This window comes from Pteropus alecto, unplaced genomic scaffold (genome assembly GCF_000325575.1).
Source record: "Pteropus alecto unplaced genomic scaffold, ASM32557v1 scaffold98, whole genome shotgun sequence".
Classification (NCBI taxonomy): Eukaryota; Metazoa; Chordata; class Mammalia; order Chiroptera; family Pteropodidae; genus Pteropus; species Pteropus alecto.
The window spans coordinates 15,059,664-15,072,164 of record NW_006443570.1 but is presented as its reverse complement, the minus strand read 5'-3'; the positions used below and the strand labels follow the sequence as shown (position 1 = coordinate 15,072,164).

General features: G+C 40.0%; 1 protein-coding gene and 1 long non-coding RNA gene across 2 annotated transcripts in view; both read left to right on the top strand.

Annotated features, from left to right (window-relative positions):
• The first annotated feature begins 469 nt into the window (after nucleotides 1-469).
• Nucleotides 470-4,189, top strand: LOC102898142. Its single transcript, XR_439356.3, has 3 exons — nucleotides 470-580; nucleotides 2,482-2,597; nucleotides 3,601-4,189. It is a non-coding gene; the product is annotated as an uncharacterized LOC102898142 (long non-coding RNA).
• A 1,108-nt stretch (nucleotides 4,190-5,297) lies between these two features.
• Nucleotides 5,298-12,501, top strand: part of HEATR6 (HEAT repeat containing 6) — a 31,417-nt gene continuing 24,213 nt past the window's right edge. Inside the window, exons 1-5 of the mRNA XM_006924934.3 lie at nucleotides 5,298-5,881; nucleotides 8,101-8,208; nucleotides 10,355-10,495; nucleotides 10,937-11,052; nucleotides 11,922-12,036. Coding sequence (XP_006924996.2) covers nucleotides 5,663-5,881; nucleotides 8,101-8,208; nucleotides 10,355-10,495; nucleotides 10,937-11,052; nucleotides 11,922-12,036 — 699 coding nt within the window. The 5' untranslated portion in view covers nucleotides 5,298-5,662. The remainder of the gene's footprint in view (nucleotides 5,882-8,100; nucleotides 8,209-10,354; nucleotides 10,496-10,936; nucleotides 11,053-11,921; nucleotides 12,037-12,501) is intronic.

Below are 12,501 nucleotides of genomic sequence, written 5' to 3'. Positions count from 1 at the left end.
TACCGCTTCTCCCTGCCATCAATACCAGAAATGCTAGGGAGAAGTGAAAGAACCTCCTGTAGCCTCGCTAGCTAGCACTCAGTACTTAGGTTGTAATTTCTATATTCTTCATGCCTAGCACATCCTTGGCCCAGAGAAGACATTTGATACTTGTGTTGAAAAATGAATGAATGAATTTAAGTACATAATAAAAGGTAGTTACCACCTCTGACTCCCTTTCTCAGTCATCGCTTTCCTGGTTTAGGAGTCTTATTTCTTAGAGGAGGGTGTTCCCTTGGCTCAGAGACTTGTTTAGGTAACAATGTGACATGGTCCAGGATACACTTATTGTGTGTTCTCCAAAACTATCAGTTTCTGGGCAGGGCTTAAGTCCCACCCCTAGTCCCACCCCTGGCCTTGCATTTCAGCTCAGTGGGCGGAAGAGCATAAATTGCAGCTGTTTGCAGTCCTGCTGCATTTTTACCAAAGGCTTCCAATAGCACGATGAAGTTGGCAGGCTTTCTCCTCCTGGTGATCCTAATCACCCTCAGCCTAGAGGTACTGGAGCTTCAGGCTGCAGTGAGACCACTGCAACTTTTGGGTGAGTCCAGACAGAAGGCAGCTCCATTCTTCTTTGAATGAGGGAGCCAGCAAGTAGAACATCAGAGGCCAGTGTGTGCAGTGGGGAGGAGGGGAAGAAATAAGAGAAAGAAAGACATTCTAGTTAAGGAGTCGTTGCCGGGGACCCACCTTGACTGCAGAACCTCTCTTCTTTTGCCTCTACCTTCTCCCATCCTTTCCCTGGGTCCCCCCTCCATCTGGACTCTCCTCTATTCCTCCCTTTCTGCCCCCTCATCAGCCATCCTCCATCTCCCCGGCATCTCTCTCTCTACCAGTTTCTTCTTCTCTCAGTAATCATATCAATTTCTTCCTTTTACTATTGATAGTCTCGAAGGAGTAATCAATTCTCTGCCCTTATTGCCCCACACTTCTTCCCTTAACCCCCTGAAGACTGAGTATAGTCTCCATTGCTGCCCCCATCACTTTGCTGAATCTTCTCTCCTTAGTCCTGCTGACAAATCTCTTGACTCTCTTCAGTAGCCAAACTCTTAACCTCTGCAGCATCTGACATTTTTTGCCATTCCGTCAGTCCTCAAACTTTCTTCTCCCCTGGATTTTCTTCACTGTATCTCTTTCTTCTCCCTAAATATTATTGGATTCAACTCTTATTCCTCTCTCTTCTTTGCTCTCCCCCCACTACATTTAACTGGTTGCTAAATGCCATCATTCTTTGACATTGTCTCTTGCACATGTTTCTTCCTTTTCACACCCCAGTTGCCACACTGTATTTCCAACCCTGGTTACCCCATGCTTGGGCCAATGCAATAGCTTCCCAGCAACTCTCCCCGCCCCTCTCTTCCTCCTGAAAGTTGCTTGCTTGTTGAATCGTGGTTTGTTCTGTGCTCTCACATCAGAATAACCTTTGTAAGTAAACAGTATATCCCCCTCTGGGCCTACCAAATGAAATCCAAACTCCTCAGGTCCTCAAGATATGTCCTCTGCAACTTTGTCCCTACCTACTTTTCCTGCTTAATTTCCAACTGTTCCTTAATTCTTATCCAGCCTTCCATTTGCCATTCCTTCTGTATTCCTTGTATTTCAGGGTGAGGAGTGAAGCAGGTGAAGCACCGAGGGCACAAAATTTAAGGAGGTGCTTACTCTCAAGGTTGTGCAAGGGCCTCCTTAAATTTTGTACCCAACGTACCTCATGTACCTCCCCTTGTCCCAGCCCCATTGCATTTTTCCCTTATGAACTTTTGCTAGCAATTCTTTTCTCATAAACTCTACTATCCCTTTCAATTCTGCCATAAAAAGATTTCTGTACTTCAAGAATCATCTTTTCTGATTAATCTGATTGGACGTAATGTCTCTCTTTTGAGTCCCTTTAGTCTTTTGAATATACCTCTCTCAGTACACTTGTCTCACACTGCTTCGTTTTTAGTACTTTAAACATAAGTCTTGTTTCCATTGTTAGACTCTAAGCTGCTTGAAGGTAATGACCCTATCTTACATCTTTGTATTTCCTGAATAACTTACCTCTATGCTTTATACATAGGAAGAAATCAACAGATATAATGAGTGACTAAATGCCATGAGTGAGGACAAGAAGTCTTTAACCCTTTCATTGTAAATCAACAGCTAGTAGAAACATGGAGGGATGATGTTTTCTCTGAAGTGTGAAAGTACATCGTAGACATCCCACTAGGCCCCCTTCTTACATATCTTTAAAGTAGGCCTTGCTTTATTGGGATTATCTGAATGCATTGTTTTTAATTGAAAAATATAAGATGTTAATGAGCATTATTCTTCAAGTAATCATTTAAATTACATTATACATTGAATTAAAAGAAAAAAGTGAAACTGGCTCCTTAATCAAGGGCTGTTTTCTCTAGCACCTGTGCCTAAAGCATGGCTGTAGTCAGCTGGTCTGTTTTAATGCAGGCGCCTGCGTTGAGCTCTGCAGAGGTGACTGGGACTGTGATCCAGGGGACCACTGTGTCAGCAATGGGTGTGGCCACATCTGTGTTTCAGACTAAAGACAAGTGAAAAAAAATCAGGTACTTTCTTGCTGCCTCACACCTTGTCCAAGCCAGACAGGCTGTACACTTGGCTCTGATGGGACTTTCCAGATATGGGTGGGACAGAAGCCTGTCTCTCTGTGGCCTCTCCCTCTTTACTGACCCATCCTCCCAAAGGAAGCAACTATCACAGGATTTTGATTTCCAAACCTTTAAAATCATTTAATTACCTAGTATATCCTGGTGAGAAATCAGATTACTTGATCAAAAAGAAGATAAAAATCACTCATAATCTTCCATCCCCAAGTGGCATCTGCTTAACACTTCAGTGAATATTTTAAACACACACACAAATATATAATATAAAAATGAGATAATCTTGTGCCTATTTTTATTGCTTGATTATTTCACTTAGAAATAGCTAGTGAATAATTTTTAATGCCAACACTGATGCTTAAATACTTACCAATCTCAATTAACACACATTTAGTTTCTTATTTTTATATTATTAATATGGCTGTAATGAATATTAAATTGGTATACATGCCCTTATTAATTTTTGTTAAGATAAATTCTAAGAAGTATAATTAATGACCAAAGAGCATGCTCATTTTTAGCCTCGGATGCACACTGCCATATTGACACATGAAAGCTCCTTTCCTGTAAAATTATTTCAGGGTCCTCACATGATAATTTCTTCATTTTCAGTAACCATTAAATTTAAAAAGCATAATTAAAAGCTACTATGAAAAAACGCTTAATTATAAATTAAGTTGTATCAAACACAACAGAATCAACATATACTTTAAAAATAACCCATTTGTGTTCCAAATGTATTATTTGTCCAATCCACCCACAATTCTTGGGATCCTTTTGGCCTTGCTATCTCCATGCAGGGGCTTATTGAGTCCCAGAACTGGGAACTTTTGCCTCTCAATTGTTTTCTATGGATTCAGGTGTCACACATTTTTTTTGTCCATTTCCCAGATGAAAACTTATCTTAAGGGTCATCCTTCTCTAATAACTGCTCATCCCTTCCTAGAGTTCCTTATCTTCAGAGATGTGACTGTTTGGAGAGCCTTGCTCAGAAAGACAGATGAAAATGGGGACCTGCGAATGGAGATTATGAGGGACGTGGTGGAGGGAAAAAAAGTTTTTTTGTTTTTTTAATAAATCAGCATTGTTAAAAGTACCCACACTACTTGAATTATTTGGGCAAGGGTGATGAAGAGGAGGAGGAAGAGGTGGGGGATAGACGATCTTTGTTGAACACTTGCTATGCAACAAGGATTGTGTTATATTTTCCACAAGCATCATCTAATTTATCCCTCCAGGAACTTTGTGACTGCTTATTACCATTGCCATTTTACGTGTAAGGACACTGACGTTTGGAGAAATTAAGTAATTTGCTCAAAGTCATATAGCAGCTAGGTGTCAGGGTCTTAACTATAATCCCAGTGCAACCTAAGATGAGCCACACTAAACTCAAATCCTTTCTATACTCTCTTTCACTCCACCTCTTCTGTGGTGATGACCAGGCCTCATGTCCTTCTAGCCCAGTGTGTTGGACATCTCTTATGCACTGCTTTAGATACTCTTCACCTTATACTCTTATGCTAAGCATTGCTACAGCAATCAGTTTATTTCAGGCATCTATCTACCAGCTTAGCATGAGATAACTTGTCAGAGTCTTACTGAGAACTTGTACCCTAGTATCCCACACCTCTCACTTTTGCCTCAGGGCTTCTCTGATTATACAAGAGACTTATGCAGGAACCACCACATACTGATGCATGTTCAACTCAGAAGACCGGAGAATTCATGCTTGTTGGGGCAACACTTGACAATAGAGGTCAAAGGCTGACAGATATATGCTTCCCCCTTCCATACCTCAGGAGACGGGTTCTGAGAGCATCCAATAAGGCTTGTCAGAAAGTCCTGAGGTGTGAGCAATCACTCATGCCTTGCAATGGCCAACTCAACAGCACACATTTGTCTTGATTCTCCTTTCTTCTTTGTTCATTCTTGAATAAATCACCCACATACCAACCTCATCCGTGGCTCTGCTTTAGGAGAACTCAAACTAAAACATGAGTGACTAGGTCTCAGCTCCTGATGTCTGAGCAAAATGCTTGAATATCACAAATACACACATATACATAACATACATATACACACATTCCAAGAATAAACAATAATATACAACCATAGTGAAATCTAAATTCAAACAAAAAAAAAAATAGTTAACCCCAAAGAAGCCCAAAATCTTCAAAGAATTAGCTCTTCTCAAGCAAACATTCAATTTTCATTGCTAAACAGAAGTGTTTTATTCTCAGGATATAAAATATACATTCAGGTGGCTACAAGGTTTTCCCTAAGAGCCATGGGTGAGAACTTGCCTCATATTTGCATAACTCAAAGGTTTTCCCAGTCTGCCTGAATTTAATTTCAAGCTTTCACCTATTGAGTAATTGATGAATGTTCACAGCTTTTGAAATGGCTATTTTTCTTTTCCAGCATCTTGCTTTTAAAGTTTCAGGAAATCTTGGGGTGTCCAATCTCAACCAGGTCACCCTTTGGCAGGTTATAGTTTACATGATTCACTTTGAACTCCAACATTACTTTTCTTGTGTGATGAAGTGTCTCAAGATCCACAGGATTCACAGCCAGCTACAAAGACTACTGGAAAATTTAACATTTATTGTGTGGTTTTGTGCCTGGGGAAAAAATCAGGGGCTGTAATACGATGTAAGAAAAGTGGAGGAATGTCGTAGAACTTGCAGTTTCTGCCACTGCCATCCACAACGGCTCCTCACCAACCCCGGCCAGAATCTGAATCGCTGGTGCTAATCAGGAATGTCGGCCTGATCAGGAACAAACTTTCTGGAAGGATAGTCTCCTTCAGTCAGGGATCTAGGAGAAGTGGGCGGCGAAAAAGTCTCCAAGCTAATTTCTGATGAGTATTTGTAGGGCAACAGTCTGAGGAGGTGGTAATCGTGGAACTCTATTACGTTGGATTCTGGACCAAATAAGATATTTCCGGGACTGGCGTGAGGGGACAGGGATGCCCCGGAAGTACTTCCCTGTTGTTCTACGTAGGAAAGATGGCGGTGGTGCAAGTTGCAGGCTCCCTGTTGGGCGGGTCGCCCCGGGAGGCGCCGCGGGAGCCACCCCACGAGCTGGGCACTGGGTTCCGCCGCTTGTCGGCCAGGCTCTGCGCCTTGCGTCCGGATGACAGCAACTCCGCACGCACCGAGATCCACCTGCTCCTAGACCAGCTCATTTCCGAGAACTACAGCGAGGGCGGCGACGTGGCCCCGGAGGTAGGCGGTGTGCGGGGCGGGGAGGACTCCGGGCGCGCCTGCTGGCCCCGCCCCCACCCCTCAGGGACCCTAGCTGGTAGCTCCCGCCTGCCTCTCCCGGCTTTTCTCGCTTCCACTTGGCATTACTTAGTCCCAGGCTCGTTGGCTCCCTCCAGCCGTAGCACATTCCCTTTCTCCCTCTATCTGGAAGACCCTGCAGTTCTTCGTAAATTCGTATTTTTAAAACCCAACTTAGATGACTTACGTTGTGATACCAACGCAGGTGTCATCTCTGGTACCACCTTCCCGTCTCCCTTCTCCACTCCCTGCATCCAGAATACTTTGTATATAAGATTCACTACTACAGTTTATTGAGTACGTGGTACACGGACCACATACTGTACTTTCCCGTGCACTGTTCTAGGAACTTAGAATATGAGTATTATTAGGTCTATTTTACTGGGAAAAAACAAGCAAACAAACAAACACTGAGGCTCATAAAGATCCAATGTCATGTTGCTGGCAAAAGGCAGAACTAGAATTGGAACCTAAGTCTGTCACAATGCCTGCCATTTTCTGTTTCTCCATACTATTTCTGCCCTCTGTGCCTCTTTAGAAGTATGCTGACTCTGAGTACTGTTCACATACATCAAGCCTACAGTGCTGCTTACTGAATTCCCTGAATCTTTTGACCCCATCATACCACTGCCTTCTGGTGCACACAGGCACCTCAAACCAGACGGTTTCTAAAAATGAGTATATTATCCCTACACACACACGCCGTTCCCAACCTGTTCTTTTCCCCTACATAGACAGCCTGCCAACCCACAAGGGCACAAACTGGTTCTTTCTCTTTCCTTCCTTCCAGATCCTATCCAATCTGGATTTCTTCGAATCTGTCTCATATTTCTCAGTCCATCCCCTCCTCTCTTATTCCCATTGCCAATCCCTTAGGCCCTCAGGCAAGATGACTCTTGGACTATTCTTCTGGTCTCCTCTAATTTATCCTGGGTCCAGTCCAGCCCTTCTCTAGACCATTCTTTGCTCTGCTGCCAGAGTGAGCTTTTCTTTAGTGGAAAAAATTCTGATTAGAAAAGTAAAACTTTGATTGGGGAAGATCTTCAACACATATTGGTAAATGGTAAAAGCAAGTTATAGAACAGTTCATACAGTATGAGATTAATATAGGTGGGAAGTTTAAAAATTTATATACACTTATAGTTACAAAGAGTTCACAACAAAGTAATAATATGCATCACTAGGGAGTGGAGTGGAATTAAAGGAGTAGTGGAGACTTTAATTTGTATAATTTTATAATTTTGCTCCAAAAATATGTGCCATTTCAGTTTCCTGTCCTGTCACTCCTTTTGTGCTGTGTGCAGTCATTTCAAACTTGTTCCTCAAGCACCTGCTGGTGTTTCATACCTACTGGTATTCCGTGTTTTTGTACCCTTCATTCCCTTTGCTTGCAGTGTCTTTCATTGCCTTGTCTGCCTGCAGGTATTTACTCATCCTTCAAATCGTTCCAGATTCTGCTTAAAAATCACCTTCATAAGACCTTCCTAATTACCATTTCTCCAGACTTTGTACTTAATTCTTTCAGCACTTAATTCTCTTTTAAGTATTTGTGAGAATTTCTGTCTTCCTAACTAGATTGTGAGCTTTTAGGGGTTCTGAAATATGTTTGTTTACCTTTGGAGTGCAAAGACCTAACATACTTCTTGACACCTAGTAGGTACTGAGAGTCTTTTCATTCAGTAAACATCAATGGGTGAATGAATAGTCCGATTTGCAAATAGATTCCTCTTTTTTTCTTTCGAATTTCCTAATTTTACATTAAATTCATCCAAGCATCATTTCTGATTTTCCCACTGGCATTGAAAATCTAGATTGCTAGTTCTTGATATTTTTAACCTAAGTATGTGCTTTTATATTATGGAAGCCTTTCTTTAGTTATTTAATTGTACTGTCTCTGCATATGTATAGTCTTTTTTAGGAGTCTTTAGCCTGTCATAAGCCATATTGATTCTTTTGCTTCTTTTTTAGCACATCTTAGTTTTGTACTTCATTTCATTTTTACCCCCTTTTTTCTACCTCAAGTTTCATCCTTCCCCATTTTGAGTGTGAACAGTCACTTTTTATTCCCATTTGGCTGTGTTGTTTTTTTTTTTTGGTGGGGCGTCTTCATGTGACTAATAGGTATATCCCCTTTCTATTGTCTTTTTTTTTTTTTTTGGTAGGACGTCAGTGCTCTTCTTGTCCAAGCTTGCCGACTGGTGCCTCTTAATCAGAATCATCTTGTCAGCAAAGTGTCTCAGCTTATCCACCACTTACTTAACACATTACAGGTAATCATTCATGTAACTTTAGAATTCAGATCATGAACTTCAACAATAAGTACTTTCAAAATACATATGTGGTAAGTGCGATAGGCCAGTCTTTTGAGAAGCTATAGAAAAAGCAAATGCCCACTAAGAATGATATTAAAACAAATATGACTCAGACCAAAAAAAAAATTCTGCACAATTCTAGAAGTTTCTCCATTAGAGGTATTCCTTTTTGCTTAGTTCAAGAGATGAGAATCATTCAGGCCCCTGGGTCTTAGAATTTTTCATGAAAGATGTATTTGTCCAAGATATATCTAAGAACAAATTGAAATAATTCCCTACCCCTTTCCTGCTAGTATTTTTCCCTCTTTTCCAAAGCTACCATTTTTGTGGGCTACTTTCCATCTTCATAAAACTGGAGAACTAGCCTGGGGGCAAAAGGGACGCTAAATAAAAAGACTCCTTTTATTTATATCAAGGTCTGTACTAGCTCCCTTCTCTCCAGAACCTTTTCCAATTTGTTAAATAAATGTATTATCTTTTTAGGAATAGTTAAAGTTGTTACTATAAGATACACATGAATATGCAAATGTAGTTTGAACAAAACTTATCAGTTAGCATTATGTAATCTAAGGTGCTGTTGGCTGCAAGAAACAGAAAAGCCAACATTGAGAAGTTAAACAATTTTTTAAACAAATTATGTTGCGTCACAAGCCTTGAGGGAGGCTTTATTGGCATCTTTCCATTCTGCCATCTGTAGTACGTGGGTTATCCTGAGCTAGCATCTCTCACAGTAATAAGATGGCTGCCTTATTTCCAGGCATCCCATGCAAAATAAATAACACCCAGAAGAAGCAAAAGAACCATTTATTTTGTGTCTTTTTTATTTAAGAATAAGGAAATGTGTCCTATAGACTCTCTAGCAGACCGCCCTGATATCTGGCTGCGGAGATCGAGGTCATAATGAGAGCCCCTCTAAAACAGTTTGATGAGGGGAATGGTATTATGAGTGGCTTAAACCAGGGATTTCAATCTTGACTACACATTAGAATCACCTGGAGGGTTTAAGCTCCCTAGATGATTACAGTGTGCAGCTCCACCCTAACATCTAGCTTTCTCAACCTCAGCACTATTGATGCTTTGGATTGAATAATTCTTTGTTCGGGTGTGGGGGGGATGGTGGGAAATTACTCTGTGCATTATAGGATGTTTAACAGAATCCTTGGCCTCTACCCACTAGATACCAGTAGCTTCTCTCCAGTTGTGACAGTCAAAAATGTCTATAGACATTGCCAAATGTTCCCTAAGGGTCAAGATTGCCCCTGTAGAGTACCACTGTCTTAGACTAATTAGGATTCACTCTCAGGTCTCATGGGAATGGTAGGCACCCAAATAAAATCTGTTCTGCCAGCAAGAAAAGAGAAGGCCAATACTGGTAGGTACCAGTCTGCTACATATGACTTCTTAAATGGAATAAGGCTGTTTTCAAGTTTAGAATTTTTCAAACTGATGTGATAGCTTCTGAATGTTTACTATTCTCAGTTATATTATCTTTGTAACACTAGCAATTAGAATAGTTTCTTATCACTTATGGCATCTACAATTCTTAACCAACTCTCTAGCATTTGATGATAGTTTATGTCAGTTGTCTGTGAATTGACACTTGGATTAGCCTACTTTGTCCCAACAAGATTATAAACAACTTGAGGTTAGGGATATGCCATCTCTTCCTGTTATATTTGCCATATCATAGTAGAGACTTAGTAGTATTTAACAGACATATTTATTCACAATGTATTTGTTGAGTGTTTACTAATTCAATAAGGCAATTTAGTTGAATTAAGAAATATCAGTGGATTGAGTCTTACATATCTGTGTATTTACAGCTGCCAGTGTCTGGTTAGTTCAAGGAAGAGTTATAAGGATTTTGCCATGTTCTACTTTGAAAGGAGGGAATAAAGGGTAACAAGTGAACAAGACCCTGGGGCAAGGAGAAGGCTCTATCTTGATTGAGCTTTCAAGGCCTTTAGAGCTGATCTTTTTGACACAAAAAAATATGGACGCACAGGCGCTCTCTTTTACACAGCTTGATTCAGATGAGCATGTTTCTGGAAAGGATAAAGTTTTTTATAAGTTAGCTCATATGTATTTTTTCTTCTATCGATAGGTAATTGTTGATGAACAGAACCTGGATTTCCTGTTGGCGTATACGATTTCTGCTCTTCAACGATGCAGTTCCTGGACACATGTGAAAATTCTTCAAGCTCTGGCAGCTCTGGTTTACTGCAATGGCTCAAAATGTCAGAAGGTAGTTTGAACTACATTTTGTTTTTCCTTTGAAAGGTTAGGAGCACAGGCTGTGAACCAACAGGCTTGCATTGAGGTTTCTGTCCCGTCATTAATTAGATGTGTCATCTTGAACAACTGTTCCTTGACCTCTCGAAGCCTCCTTTCCTCACATATAAAATATTTTCTCGTGAAATGCTTGGCACTCAGTAAATAGTAACCAATATCATTACCCATTAGCTTAGCAGCCAAGACTAAAGAGCTTCAGCAACTCACTAGCCTGGGAGTGATGATCCTTCCTGATGTTTTTTGGCATATCTTTGTGTGCCCATCTGAAAGATTTACCTAGCAGTTAGTCTTTGGTACTTAAACTGTGCTTTAGTTAAAAAAATGAAATCTCTCTAAAGAGTGATATTTTCCAGAAGCTGTTCTTCGACCAACATTGGCTATTATTTTTTTTTAGTACCTCCCAGACTTGTTAGGCAAGAGCGGACTCTTGATGAAGTTGAGTGACTGGGCTCAGTCCGACCCTGAAGTTAGGCGAGCTGCAGTGCATTGTATGGCAAACTTATGTCTCAGGTATGTGGATCCAATCAGATTTCCCAGTTGTAATAAGATAAGGCCTCTTGTGGGCCCTTTGTAGGTGGTGGTTCAATCTGTCTGAAGCCAGAGCCAACTTAGAAAAATAACCTACTTTACATTTCCTATGTTCTTTGCTAATAAGTACATCTTATATTGTTTATTTTTAATTTTAATGTTGCTTATAAAGAAAGTTTGTAAAGAAACGAAGGAAAAATAGACTAGGACTTTATGCCTAAAATACAGTAAAAGTGATATATGTGAAGTCTGTCATGCATGGTGTTGTTTTCTATCGGTATAAATTCTAACCTTATTCAGTCTTTTAGAAGGATATATTCATATGAATTTAAGCTTTGGTGAGATTTATCTGTCAAGGCCAATTTCTTCTAAGAAAATGAAACCAATCCCAGTTCTAGATTCATGCAATAGAAAATGAGCAGCACAAACTTGAACCGATGTATGATATCTTGTCTCTATATTGCAGTGTTGTTCAGTGACTAGGAGGGCAGGTTCAGCTGTGTGATTCTGGCTTGACAAATAATGCAGGACCTGTCTGCATTATTTTCCTTTAAGAACTGAAAAGCAGAACTGAATAAGGTTTCTCTTTCTCCATACTTCTTCCATTACAAACTTCTGTATCTTTTCCCTATAGAAACCATTCTTCCTTCTTCCTGTTCATTCAAGTCTTGTGCCTGTCCCATAGCAGTAATTGATTAACCAAAGTATACAATCTTCCATAACACAGTTTTATTCAAGGATATATTCCAACTCCATTAGTCTGTATTACTGCTACTTTTAATTCTTATTCTTTTGCAAGCCCATTTCAAGGGAGACTTGAGTTTGAGCTGCTTTCTCTGTATATGTTTCAGTGTGCCAGGACAGCCGTACTTGGAGGAGCCCTACCAAAATATTTGCTTCCAAGCTTTCTTGACCACTTTACAGTCTCCAAAATCATCTGATATGGATGATATCACGTTTTGCATGGTAGGTGGGAATCACTAATCTTGTGAATGTTTAGATGTGTTAGATGTAGCAGTGAAACAGAAGCTGTTACCAAAGAGTTTAATTTGGTTGCTGTATTAGTTTTGTCTAGAGATAAAGGTATAATTGTAATGTTACTAGCCTAAAAAATTAAAATCATATTTTTCAAGTTTAAATTACAAGACACTGTTTTTGTTTGTTTTTTTTTTTGCTGTTGTTCTTGTTTTGTAATTCTAGGTTTTCAAGAAAACTATTTTTTCCCTCCTGACCATAAAAGCAATACCATTTCAGACTAGTGACTGTCTTTTAGATGGAAGGGAAAGGAGTGGATTCAACAATATCTGCAATATTTTATTTCTTTTTTAAAAAAATCTGTTGCAAATATGACAATTTCTTAACATGTTTTAAATTCTGAGTAGCACATTTCAAAAATTATAGATCTAAGATGATAAAAGTTCCCTATAGCTC